Here is a 20,515-nt window from a genome sequence, read left to right on the forward strand (position 1 = left end):
GAAAATTTGTGACCGCGTACATATCGTAAATTAATACCGTGTGGAAAAAAGTACTTCTACAGTATCTTGATGTGTCTGTTCATGTGTGTCTATCTAATATTGTCTATCTAATATTGAATTTCACTATTAAAAACAAGCTGTTGTTGCGGTGGTTATAGACTTTCTTTTTTCACACAGATTAAAACGCAGACTGTATGCAATATTAGAGAGGCAGAGCATGACCTTTTTAAAGAAATTACATGCACAGTTCACACTGTTAATGTCTTATGATGTGTTAATTATTACATGTCTGTGAAATTGAAGTTTGAAGATCAGAGAACGTATTGCGTGTCTTGTTTTGGTCTGTGTCAGTATATACCTCTCATCTCCTTGTCTGTCTACAAGTTTAACCTTGATTGTAACTATTGAACTATACAAGATAGACATCATATTTGGTAATGTGAAAGGTCAAGGTCATTACTATGTGACTTCTTAATGTCAAGGTTATTATTTAAGGTGAAGGTCAATTTCCCCACAATTTAACATGACCATGTTAGAGGCATTGTGCTAGAGTAAATACTTTTTTATTCAGGACTGATCCTAGCTGCAGGGTGATGACTTGGAATGTCCATGACTTACAGATTCCTTATCTCTCCAATAAAGGCAAGAAGGATTCTGACAATCCACTAGGGGGCTGGTAAGTTGGGTTATGACCTTGTCATTTGTCTCTCTAATAATTTACAGATGTATTGAGTAAGTGAGGAGTCTCTTTTGAAAGATTCCCTTCCTGTTGAAAATACTCCTAATTATTCCTTGAATGGAACATTAGAAGTAGCATTTGATGATTGTTTGCAAAGCTTATTGGTATATTCTTTTTATTTCATAATCAATTGCATTCTTTTAAATTTTTTTCAATCAAAATCACAGAGATGGAGAAAATATCTGTTGCTGTACCCGTACATAAACTCAGTAATGATCTCTCCTTAGGTCATCCTCATTACAAGGCGGCCCCTCCCACCGTGCCACGGAGAATGGTCTGGGTAACGAAACCCTGGCCTCCTGCCACTCCCTGTGCATCTTAACGTCCACGGCCACCATGTGGACGGAGGAAGGCTTCTGCTGCCCCATACAAAATATGGACCTGGAGGAGACTTACCTACTGATGGGAATGGAGGTACTATTGTTAGATTAGTGGGGAGGAAGGTGATACTCATGAAACTTATTGAAATTCACTAGAAGTATTATTTAAATCAGGTAGCACTGTAAAAAAAAAAATTCTCAGATGTTCGACAATCATTAACTTAATATGTGTGTGTACTGGCAAGTGATTGAACTTCGGGGAATGAAACGTTAGAGAGAATGCCTTTATGTACATGTCATATAAACATCTTATCAATACATGCACTGCCTTTTCAGTATATACATTTCTCATTAATTCATGTACATTTGTAAATTATTTTGATATTTTTAGGATGGAAGAATTTTATTCATGGATCCAGTCACTAAAGGGAAGAAGTATCTGGAATTCAAAGCTTCTAAAGACGCTGTCAGTAAACATTCTTTTGAGCTGTTTGTTTCATGATTTTAAACTCTTTATGGTTGTCCCCTGATAAATGCCATTATGCAATCAGCATAAAATGCTACAATTTCATTGGTTGTAACCATGGGAATTCATTCTGTTAAATCCCTGCAATTGCATGTGAGTAGCTAGTTCAGATCCCCTGCTTACTATCAGAGTTAGATAAAGAATCATGTATGTCTATTCATTGCTACATATTTACATTTCCATTGTTTTTGCGTCTGATCACGATAGCTATCTCCTTATGGTTGCTATGCAGTTGTGAACAACGGACTTGCGAATGTTGATAAATTTAGTATGTCTTTTTCAACCGCATGCCCAATGGAGTGAAAGTAGAATGTAAATATAAGAAATGAATTTCAGTTTTGAGAATTCATAAGGGTAAGAACTGCAACACTTCAGCATGTTCATGCTGGCAAACTTTTCACGAAGCTCCAACATGGTTCACGAAGAAAGCGGGCGTGAAGCATCATAGTTCATACCGGGTCCCTCATATATTTTCCAAAATGAAATTTACTTCTGAAATGTACATCGATGTAGTCGTAAGGAAAGTGACACTGAATTAGATGTCTCTTGTGTTACAGATTCAGGAAATGAGACATGATATATCCCACAGTGCTCTGATAACGACGTGTCACCTCAAAGAACTCGCCATGATCCAGATCTGGAGCTTACCTCAGCTTGAGCTGTTACATGAGATGTACTGCTCACTGAACATAGCTTGTTATTCCAGGATGGTAGGTGGTACAGCACCATTATAAATGTCTACCTAAACTGATCTATCATTTGTAGGGTGGTAGGTGGTACAGCACCATTATAATTGTGTACCTAAACTGATATATATATCATTTGTAGGATATTTACTGAAATGAGAAACAGATCATTAATAAGAATGAAGAAGGAATATCTATATCTACAGTGTATACTGTTTGCAGACTGGAATGCATTTTTTCGTTTGAATGATTTTGTATGATTTGTTTTAGGACAAGTTGTTTATGACGGGACATCTTGACGGATGTGTGAACTTTTACACCCTGGAACCTGCAGAAGACTGGGGATTGTTCAGAGCAAAAAGTCTGTATTCCTGATATTAAAGTACACATTATATTTTCATGTTCATGCCTAGACATGCATATGTTCACATTTTGTCATGATTTCCTCAGTAAAGCTTAAGATTCTAGGTACAAATTTAATGACTGCCCCGCGACATCACAATGTTATTAAACTATAACCAATCACATTCAGATGTCATGGCTGACAGTTTGATGGCTTCTTCATGAAGTCCACCGCCAATAACAGACAATTTGAAATGTAAAGTTGCTAGGACAAATTCAGAGCATCACATGTAAACAGAATATCCTACTGCAAAGAAAAGTCTTAAGCATTTGATTGGACGACAAGCCGGGAATATGAGGCCATGTACTCTGCCAAGAATAGATGGGATACAAAATGACTTTGATAGATTTATATGTTTAACCACTTCATAAAATAAACATTTTTATTTTCAAAATCCTTATTTTAGTTTTAGCATCTTCAGAAATTATTTGTAAAATTACATTTACATTGTACATTGTATTTATTTTAATAATAAAAATTGCTTCACTCCTGACATAATGACAATATTTACTGTCTGGGTGTTTGTAAACAAAGAACATGAAACCATTTAATTGTCCAATTTCTACCTTGATTGCTCTGCAGTAGTACATATTCGTTATATGGATTCTTGGCAAGGAATATGGACTCCCATTCCTTATCAAAGTACAATATATATACATGTAATCTCCCTTGCCTAACGGCTCGGGGATGATTTAAACTTTGTCAGGGAATGTGAGTCCATATACCCTGCCAAGGCTCCATATAACTAATAATGTCTTGTATCATTATTTTGTCATAATCACGTGGCACGAATGCTTAGTGGTAAGCACACAAATGTCCATGTCATGCTTACGTGCTTTATTTATTCGATTGCTCTCTATACGGAATTTATGTCAGTGTGAATTTCAAAAAAATTAATTATTTAATGATGCAGTCGAGCATATTTAAAGTCTGTTTGAAAAGGTTTGATTAGGTTGAAAAACTGCAGAATTTCATCCCATTAAACCAGCATTGTACATGTACTGAGGAATGTAGAATGAAAACAGAATTGTTGTTGTACTATCTTCCAGTGATGTTAAATTTCTGTTTTATGTGTGCTGACAGTTGTTTTATGTGTGCTGACAGTTGTTTTATGTGTGCTGACAGTTGAGCTACAGTCTTCCAGTGATGTTAAATTTCCATTGTTTTATGTGTGCTGACAGTTGAGCTACAGTCTTCCAGTGATGTTAAATTTCCATTGTTTTATGTGTGCTGACAGTTGAACCCAACAAGGACAGTGTGGTGAAGAAGAAGCGACCAGAACACAATGCGGAAGTGGTGGCCATTGACTCCTCAGCCTCCATGAGAATTTTCTGCTCGGCCAGGTACAGTTTCTGCAACGTTATTGTTGACACAAAATATATGGTACAATAGGATACAATCAAGGTATGATAGGATACAGGCATGATACATGTACAATATGTTACAGGCATGATACATGTACAATATAATACAAATATGATACATGTACAATATAATACAGACATGATCCATGTACAATAGAATACAGGCATGATACATGTACAATAGGATACAGAAATGATACATGTACAATAGAATACAGGCATGATACATGTACAATAGAATACAGGCATGATACATGTACAATAGAATACAGGCATGATACATGTACAATAGAATACACACATGATACATGTACAATAGAATACACACATGATACATGTATAATAGAATACACACATGATACATGTACAATAGAATACACACATGATACATGTACAATAGAATACAGACATGATACATGTACAATAGAATACAGGCATGATACATGTACAATAGAATACACACATGATACATGTACAATAGAATACAGACATGATACATGTACAATAGAATACAGGCATGATACATGTACAATAGAATACACACATGATACATGTACAATAGAATACACGCATGATACATGTACAATAGAATACAGGCATGATACATGTACAATAGAATACAGGCATGATACATGTACAATAGAATACACACATGATACATGTACAATAGAATACACACATGATACATGTATAATAGAATACAGACATGATACATGTACAATAGAATACACACATGATACATGTACAATAGAATACAGACATGATACATGTACAATAGAATACAGGCATGATACATGTACAATAGAATACAGACATGATACATGTACAATAGAATACAGACATGATACATGTACAATAGAATACACGCATGATACATGTACAATAGAATACACACATGATACATGTACAATAGAATACACGCATGATACATGTACAATAGAATACAGGCATGATACATGTACAATAGAATACACACATGATACATGTACAATAGAATACACACATGATACATGTACAATAGAATACAGACATGATACATGTACAATAGAATACAGGCATGATACATGTACAATAGTATACAGACATGATACATGTACAATAGAATACAGACATGATACATGTACAATAGAATACACACATGATACATGTACAATAGAATACACACATGGTACATGTACAATAGAATACACACATGATACATGTACAATAGAATACAGGCATGATACATGTACAATAGAATACAGACATGATACATGTACAATAGAATACAGACATGATGCAATGTGATTTAGTTGAATCTGATTTGTTAAGAAGCATTTGGAGAAACTTGGACATTAACGGTCGCAAATAAATGAGAAGGTAGATATTCCCATTCTAATGAAATTTTGCATTTTGATTGCCTTTTGGTATTATTAAATACATGTACGTTACGAAATGTGTACGAGGGCTGTTCGATATGTATTGTGTATTGTACATGTACCACAGCACAATAATGCTTTGCACGCTTTCGTGGATGATGATACTTCTGAATAGCTCTATTCAATACCATTCCAACGGTATAAACACAAACCTCCAACTCCACATAGTTTTAAACTTATAGTCATTTCAATAGAGCGAGTCGTTGACCACTGTTGTAAAAATGGTTGTGAAACGGGTTGAGAATATTGAAGAAATTAGAGCTTATATAAAAGTTGGCACAAAACTCGGTCATTCGGTAATGCAGATTTTTACTGAATTGGGGGAAGGTTATGGGTCTGATACGGTATCTTATGAGACAGTTCGTAGGCAGAGAAAGAAATTTCTGACTGGCACAGAGTCCGTCAAAGATGCAGCAAAATCTGGCCGACCTGTGAATGTAACAGGCAAGGCAAAAGTCTCAAAAGTCAGGGAAATGAAAGTGATGGCAGATACATGATTCGTGATATTACCAAAGCTGTTGGCATATCACTATCATGGGTGCATTTCATTTTGAAGCATATTTTGAAAGTACGAAAAATTTCTAAACAGGTACGAGTACAAACCGCTAAGCAATTGCTTAAAATGTTTCCCAAATTCAATCAAAGACAATTTGAAATCATTGTTACTAGTGACGAAACATGGGTTCACTATTTCAAACCAGTAAGAAAAATTGGAAACAAAATATGGCTAACTAAACACGGTAGAAGGTCTGTAGTTGCCAAAAGAACCATAAGCACAAAGAAGGTTCTTTATTGCATATTCTTCTTGTGTGATGATATAGCTGTACAAATTCCAGTGTCGAACGGCAAAAGTGTTACAGGTCGATATTACCAAGATGTTATACTAAAAATGCTCAAGAAATATTATCATTAATGACGCCCTGTGTCAGGATTTAGGTATGTTCGTCTACTTCATGATAATGCTCCATCACATACATCTGAGCTTATGAAGCAATTCTTGAAGTCGGAAAAGGTTACCATCTTCCCACACCTACCATACTTGTCAGATCTAGCCTCATGTGACTTTTTCCTTTTTCCAAAACTTAGAAAGTTCTTATCTGGTCGCTGTTACAAGTCTTGGCAAGTCCTCGGCTCAGAGGTCTACCTAAATCAGCGTACTGTGACACATTTCAGAAATGGATTCAGAGATTGAAATTATGTATTTGACTTTACTATTTGAGTCGAATGCTTTTGAGATATTGTACAATACACATTACATATCGAACAGCCCTCGTACTTGTTTTTGAGTCACTCTATTATGAAATCACAATTATTTTGACCGCTATTTTTATACATACAGTAGGGCATATATATATTGAAAGATATTGTGAAGACTACATAATGTATCTTCAAATTCAACTGAATGTGAATGATATTTCTTACTACAATTGCAGTTTGAATGTGAATGATATTTCTTACTGCAGTTTGAATGTGAATGATATTTCTTACTGCAGTTTGAATGTGAATGATATTTCTTACTGCAGTTTGAATGGAGTGATCAGAATTTGGGATGAAAACAAGCACCTGATGACAGAAATCTTCATGGACAAGTTGGAAATTGATGAAAATATTCTACAAGAAGAACCAGGAAGGAAAAAGATTAAGGTGGATGAGCAAGGAAGGAAGGAAAAGGTGGAGGATGAGGAAGAGGAAGACAGTGGCACTTCCTTTCAAGACAAATCCTTGTCAGCTGCCTGTTTTCTGAACAACAAAGGAGACCTGATAATCGGATACAAGAACCACATCTTTTTTATAGACCACACAAAAGGTGCCATTGTCATGCTCCTAAAGTTAAAGATGGGGGGAGGGTCTTTGTATTTGGTCTTTCTGATCATGTCTTTCTCTATATATCTCTCCATATATTTGTCTTTCTTTCTGTCTGTCTTTTTCTCTCTGTTTATCTTTCTCTCTCTCTGTTTATCTTTCTCTCTCTCATTCTCTGTATATCTGTCCATGTCTTTCTCTCTGTCTTTAACTTTCTCTGTATCTCATTTTCTCTGTTCATGCTTATCTTTCTCTCTCTTCTTTTCTCTCTCCTCTCTCTCTCTCTCTCTCTCTATCTCTCTCTCTCTATCTCTCTCTCTCTCTCTCACTCTGTCCATATATTTCTCTCTCTCTGTCTTATTCTCTGTCTATTGTATGTTTGTCTTTCTCTCTGTCTCTTTCTCTGTCTATTGTTGTATGTTTGTCTTTCTCTCTGTCTCTTTCTCTGTCTATTGTTGTATGTTTGTCTTTCTCTCTGTCTGTCTCTTTCTCTCTATGTCAGTCCATGTTTGTCTTTATTATGAGAGAGTGAGATTGAGAATGAAAGGATTTACATGTATATAGCCTATTACAAAGTGCTAATTTTAAAATTTTGAAATTCTTTAGTTTGTCCACATTTATCTGTGACTGAGGAGGAAGAAGAGATAGATAAAGGTTTGTGCTGGTCATTTAGAATTTCATTGTCACAAGTTAAAAAAAAAAATGCTTGAGTATTTATTGTATATTAATCATGTAAATTGTACAACTTTTAATAAAATCTTTCTTTGTGTCACAGAATCTGCCATAATCGAAGATCCATCTGTGATTTATGAAGGGGGAGTTTATCTTCCAGAGCCCGTCACACTGGAAAATTACTTGGTACCCGCTGCATATAATTACTTTGTTAAAATCATCTACATTTTATACATGTAGTTACTTGTGTGTCCTTCCATATCAATTCAAAATGAAATTGTCTATCACAATTCTTTTTTATGTGTTGATTATTTCAGGTACCCTTTGATTTTATCGATTTTTCAAAAGACTTTTTGGAAGGAAAAATTGACTTGGAGGAAACCTCTGATGAGGATGAGGTAGGTCTGAATTATTCAGGAAATATAAATATTTGCTCTATTTAATTTTCAGTAGAATTTGAATGTTCATATCAAGGTATTATCAGAATATATTTTATGTAAAGTGAATGGTAAAGTTTTACAGATTTTAGAAGGAATGACACAGTGGTAAATTGATTGTTCATCAAAATCAGACTTGAATGCATAATTGTTCAGGTTGGCTTACATATGGAAGTATTTCGGTTTTCTAAGAGTTGTCACTATATTTACATGTAGCCAAATTGATAAATTATTTATTTTTTACAAACTGTATTTAAAAAAATTTGCTGTATATTTTCTCTGTAGATTTTATTAATTGTTTTATATGTGTACTTGGATTTGTTGTTATTTTTTTTCTTGTTCAGAAATTGTCTTTCTTTGTCTTTACATCTCCCAGATATTTTCCATAGGGTTCAATGATTTTTTTAATTGGTTGGCTGATAGTTTAAAACAATAGTTATTTCTCAATTTGCCCCCCCCCCCCCCCATTTAATACATGTATGATTCCATTTAATAGAATACCAGGATTTTTATGATAATAATAGTTTTCCACATCTATTGAAAACACTTTAGGATAACTGTACACTGGCATATATTTCAAAGGACGGATGTCCTGGTCATTTTTGGATCATTTCTCTTGCTTTTTGCCCACAGGATAGTGGATCAGAGTCCTCCCTTTCCCTGGCCCCAACTGAAATTTATCAGTCCCCCCTTGATAGCCCCTGGAGTCGATCAATGATTGACTTGACTTTGGATTCTGAAATCAACAAACATGACCTTAGACAACGAATGAATCTCACCATGGATGAAATTTACAAGCGAGGTAAGATGATGATTGATACGATTAAATAACATTTTTTTTTATCAAATAATGGTATTACTAGGTAACACAGAATGAATCAAGTTTGTCAATATTTCAATCCTCAGTGTAATAAGCATACTCTGGTACATAGTAATAGTGAATATCAATATTGAAATCTATCAAAAACAAGTTCTTAGAACATGGTATGAAATTTTAACAGAATTGGTTTCATGAAAGAAACACCATAATGTATTGATAACCAGTACAGTGTGTTTTCAGACAACTTGTAATAAGATTAACTCACCCCAAAAAAAGTTCCATTATAATATCTCTCATTTGATTACGATATGCATGGTCACTTTTAGACCCCTGCATGTTTAAAGTGCTTCTGTGCAGTGAGTGTATGTAACAATAACGGCATGTTATGCATGGATTACTTATGTTTGTGCACACCTTCTAGCTGAGGAAGATTTCAGAGAGGCAAGGACATCACAAGAGCGATACATGCGAAGGAAAATGTTGTTCTTTTCAAAACTGAGGAGTAAGAGCCTGAAAAGCCTCCATTGTATTTATGCACTGTCAGCAAATTATGGCACCTTTCACTTTTCTGAGTCCTTTCAATGTTTCTCCTCTTTGGTTTGACATATATAGCTTTTTGTATTCACTTTTTTCCTGCATGCATTCAAATAATCCACACCAAACAATGGTCATCTATTTTCAGTCAGGTGTTATCAAATGTAGAACATTTTTCATCAAAATCTTAATAGTGCATATTGTATAAAGTGGGCGTATAAGATATGATTTTGACTGGAACTTTGGAATATATTGTAGGTTTTTCATTTTCTATAGGATCTGATCCAATGTTTTTGATATAGGATAGAAAAGAAGATCAACATATTGTTTTCATTGTTTCTGCTAAATTTTTCATATAAGTATAGTTACGTATGCCTTTATCGTGGCAATATGACATAACAGTACAATGTAAGTATACAGTGTAAGTGTACAGTATACAGTGTAAGTATACAGTGTAAGTGTACAGTGTAAGTGCACAGTGTAAGTATACAGTATAAGTGTAAGTCTACAGTGTATGTGTACAGTATACAGTGTAAGTGTACAGTGTAAGTATACAGTGTAAGTGCACAGTGTAAGTGTACAGTGTAAGTGTACAGTATACAGTGTAAGTCTACAGTGTATGTGTACAGTATACAGTGTAAGTGTACAGTGTAAGTATACAGTGTAAGTGTACAGTGTAAGTGTACAGTATACAGTGTAAGTCTACAGTGTATGTGTACAGTATACAGTGTAAGTGTACAGTGTAAGTGCACAGTGTAAGTGTACAGTATAAGTGTAAGTATACAGTGTAAGTCTACAGTGTATGTGTACAGTATACAGTGTAAGTGTACAGTGTAAGTCTACAGTATACAGTGTAAGTGTACAGTGTAAGTATACAGTGTACAGTGTAAGTGAACAGTGTAATTGTACAGTGTAATTGTACAGTGTAAGTATACAGTGTAAGTGAACAGTGTAAGTCTACAGTGTAAGGTCAGAGTACAATGTAAGATTTAAGTACAATGTAGGTGTATAACATTTCACATGGGTAGTTTCACTTGCACGTTTTCTGTAGTAGCACATAATTGTGATTTGTCACCTCCTTTGTATTACAGCACAAATTACATTTCTGCCATTTGTTATAAACATGACTTTAGTGCTTTATTTTCTTTTAAAAATGAATTATCTCTGTTTCTGGCATTAGTTTCAGAAATTAAAATGAAGAAGCTGAAATTAAGATTTAATAAGAATGAATGTTGGATATACAGACCAGAGCGAAATGTATATTCTATTAATGAATTCCTTGTATATCATTGGGGGGAAGGGGAGAAGATAAGGGAGCATATTGGTTTTTACCTGTCGTTTAGTTGGTCTGTCAGTAGAACATGCATTGTTCTTTCAATATCTTCGGACCTAATTCACTACACTAGATGACCATTAGATGACCATAGGGTAAAAGGTCATAGGTGAAAGTCCAGTGGATGAGAGCAAGTGTTATCCACTCAATATCTTCAGAACCATATGGTTGATAAACATCAAGCTTCATAGGCAGGGGGCGGAAAACATCAATCAATCAATCATAGGCAGGGTGGTCATGATTAGTAGATAACCCCAACTGATTTGCAGGTCAATAGGTCAATTCTAGCATGCATTCAATATAGTGAAGAACCCTTATTCAGCATTTAGTGAGTAATCAAGCTTCATAGGCAGGCTGGTTATGATTGATTTTCTGGTCAATATTTCAGAGGTCAATAGTTCAGTTCATTAGAGTGAAGCATTTAGAGAGTACTCAAGCTTCATGGGCAGGTTGTTCACAAGGAGTAGATGACCCATATTGATTTTAGGTGAAAAGGTCAGGGGTCACAGGTTTTTTATGATTCAGCTAAAGATTTTAGATGCAAAGGTTAAAGGGCAGATGGCTTTTGCATACATAATAATTGCCTGACTGATACATCATGTACATTTTACTAAATAGTCCCCAAATGTCATGGAGAAACAAGTAGATACATGTAATTCCTATCTGTTGTAGTACCATATTTTCTTAGCATGAATTTCAGTATGGGAAATGTGTTGACTACTCTGTATATGTTTCAAAAACATGCCTTGTTTTAATTCCAAAGCAATGTTGTAAAGTGTATTTTTGTTAATTTCAATAGCATCTTTTCATTCATTGTCTTTGCTTTAGGTGGTAAGAGGAGAAGAAAGGCAGTGAGTATTCTGAATGGAGATGACACACCTCGTGCTTCAGACCAGGAGTCAGAGGGAGAGAACCTGCCCAAGTTTGACTTTCCAATGTTTGGGAATTCTCCTGGCCCTTCTCCAGTTCCTACTCCCCCCTCCCATCCAGCCACCCCAGAAATCGAGGAGGTGGTAGAGGTCAGTTTTAGTACCAATAAGATTACTGGCAATTTCTGTGGTTCACAAATTTTATCTTTTTTACAGATGGAAAGAATAATTGCTAAAACTGCATCCATTGAATTGCAATGTTATTGAGAAAACAAACAAAGGTTTAGATATTCAGATTTCATTACTGTTTTTGAATCATTATTAAAGTGGGTGGAGTGTTTAGCATAAACTGTCGTATCACTAAAATGAATGCTGTTTTATAGGATGTTGAAACTCAGTCCTCAAAACCACTGGATGATAATTTTGTCCTGAAGGAAGTGCCTGCAGGTGAGTTAGAATGTTCAGAGTTGTCATTATAATTAATTGATATCTAAATGATGGTAATTTTCTTTTGCTTTAATTGATAATATAAAAAAGTTTCTTTAAAACAATGGTAAAATGCGAGTTATTTGAAATTCACAATTACCGTATTCAACCTAATAACTGCCCCTGCAGCTGCATTCGTTGTACCAGAGACATGTACATTAAATTATGTATGTTTTCTGTTTGTTCGTGTATCAAAACTAATCAACACCACAATACACCCGGGTTAGTTACTTCATTTGTCACTGAATCAAGTTTATTCATCAGATAATTTGGTACACGTGATACATTAATCATCATACAATCATGGACCGGGTTGACATCCATTTTGTGATTGATTCTTCATGGACCGGGTTGACATCGATTTTGTGATTGATTCCTCAGGGACCGGGTTGACATCCATTTTGTGATTGATTCCTCATGGACCGGGTTGACATCCATTTTGTGATTGATTCCTCGTGGACCGGGTTGACATCCATTTTGTGATTGATTCCTCGTGTAATATATTTGATGTTTATCCTAACTCCCCAGTCAACTACAGCTTTGTTGATATGAAAAAACAAAAAAAAAGGTATTGTCCGTAACGTTGTTTTGATAGTTGTAACTTGCAATGTCACACCGGGGGTTGTAAGTTCATGAGGTATTCGTCTACACGATGTATATTGTATTGAAGTCCATGACATTATCGATCAACTGAAAAATATTTTGAGTCATTTTGATTTTAAAATTAAATCATAGAGGAACAAGATACCTTTGAAAAGAACCGAGATGGTTAATCTTCTAGCAGTCACGACATTTTATGTTATAAGTTTGTTTGAAATTACATTCTGTGGGAATACCATGAACAGTTTCCTCGCGCTAAGGATCTTGGCTAATTAGGCTTTGCAGAAAAAAAATCACAACCCGCATTAGCGAGTTATGGAGATTTTTATGCAATGATTGCTACCTTCATCTCCTGATAAAACAGCAAATAAAGTCATTTTATTGTTTATACATGTATTTATAGTTTTATGTAATGTTTGAAAATGGATTTAAGTACTAAATACCATATCGTTCACCCATTCGTTACTTAAACGCGTTCCGTCGGAATAGCCAATACAACATTCCATATTTTCCCTGAATCTGTTCTCTTTTATTTCTTTTGAAATTGGCATCGCTTTCATTATAGACAATGAATACATGTTTGTTGCAAACTAGTTCGATCTGGGTTTTAGTACCACGTGCACCTGCCTGCGTAATCATTACCATAAATGGAGCATCGACAAGGTCAAAGGGTGCATTGGCTGTTTCGTTCAAAGTAACGAAATGGTCAAAGATATATTGCAGTGCTTAAATCTAGTTTATATTTTTAAAACGATGCATATAAATATAAACAATAAAATATCTTTCTTTCTTGTTTCATCGGATGATGAAGGTATCACTCATTGCATAAAAATTCTACATAACTCGCGTTAGTATAAGCGTGTTACGATATTTCTGCAATGCTAGCTTCCTTCATCACCTGATAAAACAACAGGAAAAGACTTGTATTGTTTAACTGATTACGCGGACAGGTGCTCTATAAAACCCGGATGATTAGTTGGCAATAAACATGTGATGAAAACAGTGTCAATTTCACAACATAAGAGAAAAGATTCAGTGAATGTATTGTAAATATTGTCGAATGAACCACTACATATTTAAAGGAAATTATTATTCAAAGCAAAATTACTATCAAATTCAAATATATATTTATAATGAATTAGATTGTTATTGAGAGGAAAACAAAATTGGTAAGTTTTGTTTTTCATACAAAAAATAGCTTTGCTATTGCATTTTGGGAGCCTCCCAGAGGTATAACAAACTACTCGGAATTTTAAGGCAATGACTAATCACAGTGCTCAGTTGCCGTCTCACAACATTAACATGGACCCAAAGTGTATGGCAACAGTGTTTCAGTTTGAACGGAGTTGCAGGGGAGTTTAACGGGTTGAACACGGAGAGCATGACATACACTGTTTTTGTACATATTATGAAATGTTTAGTTCAGTTTCGTTCATGTATTCATATTATTATCGATTTCATAAAGTACATCTTGTATTTGTTCAATTTGCACAAATATGTACCTGTATATAGAATATTCATAGTTTTAAAAGTAATCTTTTTAAAATTTGTTTTTTTATCACGATAGGGGATTCTTTTGGACATCTTCCTCCAGATGAATTAGATTACACTTCTAAACATCCACCTCTCCCAATAAAAATGCCAGTTAAAGAGCTGGAATCCTTATCCTACCCTGATCAGAAAATAACAATACAAGGTCCTAAAGAAGTTATCCCCCCAGATTCCCCCATCTCCTCCCCATCACTCGCCTCTCGCAGAGGTACATCCGCCCACACTGATAACATAGGTAGACTATCGCCCACGTTTGAACGAGTTCTGACTCCAGATACGTTGGTGTCGGAATGGTCTTCCCAGTGGAGTGAAGATGTCCAAATTCCTAGAATTCGTAGCAATTCCACCCTCAATTTCCCATTTGGAGGTAACGTTGTAGATATTGTTGTTGTCACGCTATTATACCACGAGGCTGTGTAGGGTACTGTTGGATAAACATCAACTCATTCACCAGGGGGTTTTCCGAGTATACATGTAGAGGAATTTCTTTTGATATTTACTATAACCGTGGAGCGTAACATGTGAGGATGTCGTTTAGCCACGACTGAAATGTACGCAGGGTAGAGGAGCGTACATTTCACCCGTGACATGCGACGATGGGATACAGTGCAATAAATGCTTGAGGAAATGATTGTCTTGCGATGGGGATTTGGTTTTCCATTCTTTGAGAAATATATCAAAACCCTGCAATCAAGGGTTAATCAATGAATTCATTTAATTTAGAATTTTCAATGTGAGTAATGTTTTAAATATAGGTATTTATGAGATATTAATTCGTAATTATCAGTTATTTATTTTACTAAACACCAAAGCCATTCCTTGGTGAGATGTATTTCTTTAGATTAAGTTATACCCCTGATATGAGTTGATTGTAGTTAGCACGGGTAGAGGATGCTGGGAAAACTGTTTATATGTATAGCCTTTATGTTACATGTACTGTGGCTGGTGCATAATGTATAAAATCACAAGCAGGGGTTCTGTCTCCGTGTGTCTGAACAAATCTCTTTTGATTCTGGAAAGGAGAAGGGCATGATTTGTGTATGAAAGTATTGCTTTCTCTATGGATCGTAGTTTTGTCACAAATCACATGGTCAAAGCATATTATCTATTTTCATATTTTGGATCAGTCAGTCAGTGAAGGGATCAAACACAGTTTAATTACCTGATTCGTGACACTGAATATGAAACACAATAAGTTATGTTTTGAAAAAAATTATGGTGAAGGATATTTGTTCAGACATGTGTAGTAAAGATCAATATTTTAATAGTGATGTGGAAGACTCGTACTTTAAATGATATTCATACTGAATAGTTTCCTTTTAAATTCACATATGTCTGCGTGTATGTATATGAACATATTGATTTTTTTTATTAGTGCCAGAATATGTAATTATATTCATTGTATAGCTATAGATCATGGTATGCTTTGTTTGAACAAACTGTATTATTCTCAATTCTTTTCGTACAATGCTACATATCACATGACTTTGACCTATTTCATAACTGATTAAGAGAAAAACGTTCACTATATTTTCACAAAAGCATCCATATACATTTTATTTTGAATTTATCTTATTAAACGGCATACAATATTTCAAACTTTGATAACCTCCACGCATAACTACTTCAGGACTGAAAACGACGGAAACGGCCAATATCACAAATAATCAGGGTCCTGCAGACTCTGTCGACGGATCCGCACTTTGTGTTACAATCGAGGAGAAACCAGAAACACATTCTGATAAAAAATCTAAATCAAAAAAGAGCTCCAAATCCAAACACGAGTCACCTCGGAGACATAAGCCAAGCAAGCAGAACGAACGGGACGAGAGGACATGTAAATTAATTAAAACAAAATATCCTACTCTTCCTCTGATCTTCCTTTGTTAAATTATCAACCCTACCTTTTAAATACTAACTGTTCTCCAAGTTCTGGTGTGTGGCCTTTCCCTGATCTACGAAAATCTTTTAGCATTTAGAAAATAAACACACTATTTTCTTGGTTATAGAAATACCTTTTATGTAATACTAGTCATATTGGTACCATTCACCTGAGGAATAATAAATAACGAGAGTTTTCAGATGTTTAATGATTATTCAGAGGAATTAGTGAAGGAGTACCTAGGACTACTAATTGTTCCCATCCCTCTCAACACTGCACTTGATTTCAACTTGAGACATGTATCTCGTGGTAACAGGGACATTTCTGTGCACTGGATACAAACTGTGAAATGGTGTCTGTTTGTCTGATATTTGTACCAACTCGAGAGGGTGTTATGTTAATATTGTCTTTTGTCCATGTGTATTTGCACCAGAATGTTCATTTCTATGCTCAGCTTTATGATTATATTCATGTTAAAAGAATTTTAAAGTAATTCTCCATTGCAGGTTTAGATATGACTGTAAACAATAATGATTCATTCTTTAAATACATTGTATCATGATATATGATTTTTCATCATCAATTTGAAAAAAAGTATTTTATCAAAACATAATTCCCTTTTTGGGGGGAAAACGTGTTTTAAATACATACTGTAAACCATCTACTGTTTGACGCTTTATAGCGGAAGTGACTGATTCTACCAAAGAACAACAGCACGTGGAAACTAAAACGGACTCTTCGGACGAGGAGGAGGTGATACCTGACCGCCGGAACAAATACAGACTAGACAACATCAAACTGGACGTGAAAGGTCTGATGAAGTCGGCCAAACCAACGGTGAGGAAGGCGCCGCACACTAGGAAGACGGACCCCTCACCGGCCAGGTCCGACCACACTCATGCCAAGCAAGAGGAACAGTTACTTACTCCAGTAAGCAAAGAAAAAAAACAAACACTAAAAAAACCAACAACAAAAAAAAACCAACACCACAAATACAGAGGCAAACAATGGATTCACTAGCGTTACTTAAATATTTCTAGTCGTGATAGTTGTGGTAATATTGTAAATAATGAATTGATATTCACAGAATATGATTAATCATTTGAAGGAAAAATTCTGGTTTGAAACAAAACAGTGACAGTAAATGATGTGCTCTTTTTCTATACAAGAACGTTTTAATGATAAGGGCACAATGCACTACAAATTATTTATTATTGAATCTGGATGACAAACTGAAGACGAAAACGGAGTAGTGGTCTATATGGCGCTCAACAGGGAATGTCTCCTCCCCCTAGACACCTGATCCAACCTAAAATGTGCTCAGGGGTTATGCTTGCTCTCCTCTCGATTTTATACTCTGTGTAAAATTTATGTCATTGATCACTGTTAATTTTCACCTTTTCCTTTTAAGTATTCATTAATGATTTGTTTTAAATAGGAAGAACTTGCACGTAAACAGGTAGAGGAGGAAAGGCGTTTAGAACGAATGAAGAAGCAAATGTTAAAGGAGAGAAAGTTTCCTAAGCGCGGAAATAAACCGACGCGAGCGGAACTTCTTGCAGAACAGAAACGCTTGGAAGAATTAAAGAAGGAGCATCCGTATGGAGTTGCTCCACAACTGACAGTAAGTAACAGTTTGTGCATAATGGGACTGCACGTCGACGTCTTTTATTTGGAAGTTGAAATGAATTGAATTTTAAAAGTCGCTACTGACCAGCCAGAAAAAGTTATGAATACTGTACAATTACTGATTTTTGTTGGGGTCCACTTTTTGGTGTTGTTATGACAAGGACATGGCTACAAATCATCATCCTGGGACCGAAGAAACTGAACAACAACGAATGTCAACTCTTCAACCACGAAGTCAGAGTCCCATAACCAGGCCTATTTTCTCAAGAACCTCGAAATTTGACCCCACGAAAATTAGTTATTTTAATGCAACATATGGTTAAATTGTTGAATGTCTCGCTGTACATAATTTTATTCTTAAGTAGACTTTTTTAATCGCATACTATCCTGTTGTTATATGCTTTTGAATTTGTAGGAATTGTTTTTGTTTTACACACAGGTTTAAACAATAAAAGGTGTCAGTGGTAATGAAAATAATATTTTAGACATTATAGAAATTCATTTCATTGTAGAATGAAATAAATCTGCTTTACTTACTTAACCCTCTCGATTTATATCGCCTCTTTATTATATCATCTAAAAACATAAGTAAATAACACGATATTAAACGTTTATCAGTAATAAATGAAAATAATTATCATTTTATTGCTTTTTAATGTGCCATACTCGACGTAACCACAAACTTGATACTTTATCTTTAAGTTTATCTCTGTTTCCTGGCCGATACTTTCTTCTTCATTTGAATACTGTTAGAATGATTGATACTACGATGCAATTCAAAGTACAGTATGGGGCCATAAGTCTGTCTTCGTTTTTAGCTATATGAAAATACTAATATACTATGTATTTCGTTCTAGATTTATTTCTAGGTTCATGATATTTAGTTTTATTGATATTTCACGCTCGGTAAGAAAGGGATTGGACAACAATTATTTTATTGGAAAAGACAATTAATTTTTCAAACGCATGTAATGAAATCATCTCTGGTTCAATTTTTATTTTACAAAATACTGTTGAATTCAGAAATGTGACTATTTACTGAAAATAACGAAGTTTCATTTTATGTTTTCTGATTGGCATTTAGTGTCCTAGATATGTACTTTGTGGATTAAATCTCATTATGTCAAGAACAAATGGCCAGATAGTTTGTTATGCGAAGTGTGTATTTCATAATTTACATTTATCATTGTAATTCATTCAGATATTGAAATAATTTGAAGGAAGAAAGTATGAAATATACAGGGAAAAAAATGAAATGACAGATTTATGACCACGTACAGTACATGTAGATTTGTCTGTTTATGACTTAACAGAAAGAGTAGATACTAATTTCTCATTGATACACGCAGATCTTTTGAAATTGATACGTAAATATCTATACTTTTTAACTCTATTTTCCAGCGCGAATAATTAAAACAAAACTAATTTGTAGCAACAGTTAAATAAAAAGCCCCCGCAGGAGGAGAACAAGGAGAATGACGGTGGTGAAGAGAAGGAGGACTATCCATTAGTTCAGTATGAACAGCCGGATCTGGACAGCTTTCAGGATGAACAGTGGAATCCACGAGAAACAGGGGTCAGTGGAACCAGTTTAATGGGGACCAAACTCGATCTTCCACAAATCAAGCGGGGAGGCGCGGGGACGCCAGGACCCAGAATTATCAAACCTCCTCCCACTCCAATCTCACGGGGAGCAACTCCATTACCACCCGAAAACAATGGTCATTTGCAGGTTCCATCGACTCCCACTCCGGGAGGCAGGCTGGAGTTCCCAACAGAGGTGAGTGTTGCTTGAAACTGAAATTAAATATACAAATTCAAATCGATTGCGTTTATTTTTACAATTGTCAATCATACACAATTCTTTAAGCGTTTAATGCTTATTGCAACCTAAATTGTAAATTTTGTACAGAAGGATGAATCAATATATAAAGGATGTAAGTTAGATTTGTAGTTTTGGGTAAAATGCAATGGTTTTTATCCATTGTCTATTCAATTCTTTGTTAGTAATTATAAGTTGCTGTTTATCTCTAAACGTTAAATGCATTTTCACTTTTAGTTATGTATTAATTGGTTTTTGGAATTGGATGTGGATGACGGAGTGAATGATGAATACATGGACAATGCATTATATTTAATGATGCACTTCACATATTACGTGATTTAAAATGATTATATTTAATGATGCACTTCACATATTACGTGATTTAAAATGATTATATTTAATGATGCACTTCACATATTACGTGATTTAAAATGATTATATTTAATGATGCACTTCACACATTACGTGATATAAAATGATTATATTTAATGATGCACTTCACATATTACGTGATTTAAAATGATTATATTTAATGATGCGCTTCACACATTACGTGATATAAAATGATTATATTTAATGATGCGCTTCACACATTACGTGATTTAAAATGATTATATT

General features: G+C 34.8%; 1 protein-coding gene across 1 annotated transcript in view; it reads left to right on the forward strand.

Annotated features, from left to right (window-relative positions):
• LOC125668723 (uncharacterized) overlaps positions 1-20,515 on the forward strand; it is a 42,271-nt gene that overhangs the window by 7,534 nt on the left and 14,222 nt on the right. The window contains exons 12-28 of the mRNA XM_056143434.1: positions 572-676; positions 967-1,153; positions 1,451-1,525; positions 2,143-2,295; positions 2,542-2,632; positions 3,912-4,017; positions 6,980-7,263; positions 7,866-7,913; positions 8,035-8,117; positions 8,249-8,329; positions 9,002-9,170; positions 9,610-9,690; positions 11,884-12,074; positions 12,308-12,371; positions 17,126-17,373; positions 17,882-18,067; positions 19,505-19,852. Of these exons, the coding sequence (XP_055999409.1) occupies positions 572-676; positions 967-1,153; positions 1,451-1,525; positions 2,143-2,295; positions 2,542-2,632; positions 3,912-4,017; positions 6,980-7,263; positions 7,866-7,913; positions 8,035-8,117; positions 8,249-8,329; positions 9,002-9,170; positions 9,610-9,690; positions 11,884-12,074; positions 12,308-12,371; positions 17,126-17,373; positions 17,882-18,067; positions 19,505-19,852 (2,500 nt within the window). The remainder of the gene's footprint in view (positions 1-571; positions 677-966; positions 1,154-1,450; positions 1,526-2,142; positions 2,296-2,541; positions 2,633-3,911; positions 4,018-6,979; positions 7,264-7,865; positions 7,914-8,034; positions 8,118-8,248; positions 8,330-9,001; positions 9,171-9,609; positions 9,691-11,883; positions 12,075-12,307; positions 12,372-17,125; positions 17,374-17,881; positions 18,068-19,504; positions 19,853-20,515) is intronic.

The sequence above is a fragment of the Ostrea edulis genome, chromosome 7, assembly GCF_947568905.1.
Source record: "Ostrea edulis chromosome 7, xbOstEdul1.1, whole genome shotgun sequence".
NCBI lineage: Eukaryota > Metazoa > Mollusca > Bivalvia > Ostreida > Ostreidae > Ostrea > Ostrea edulis.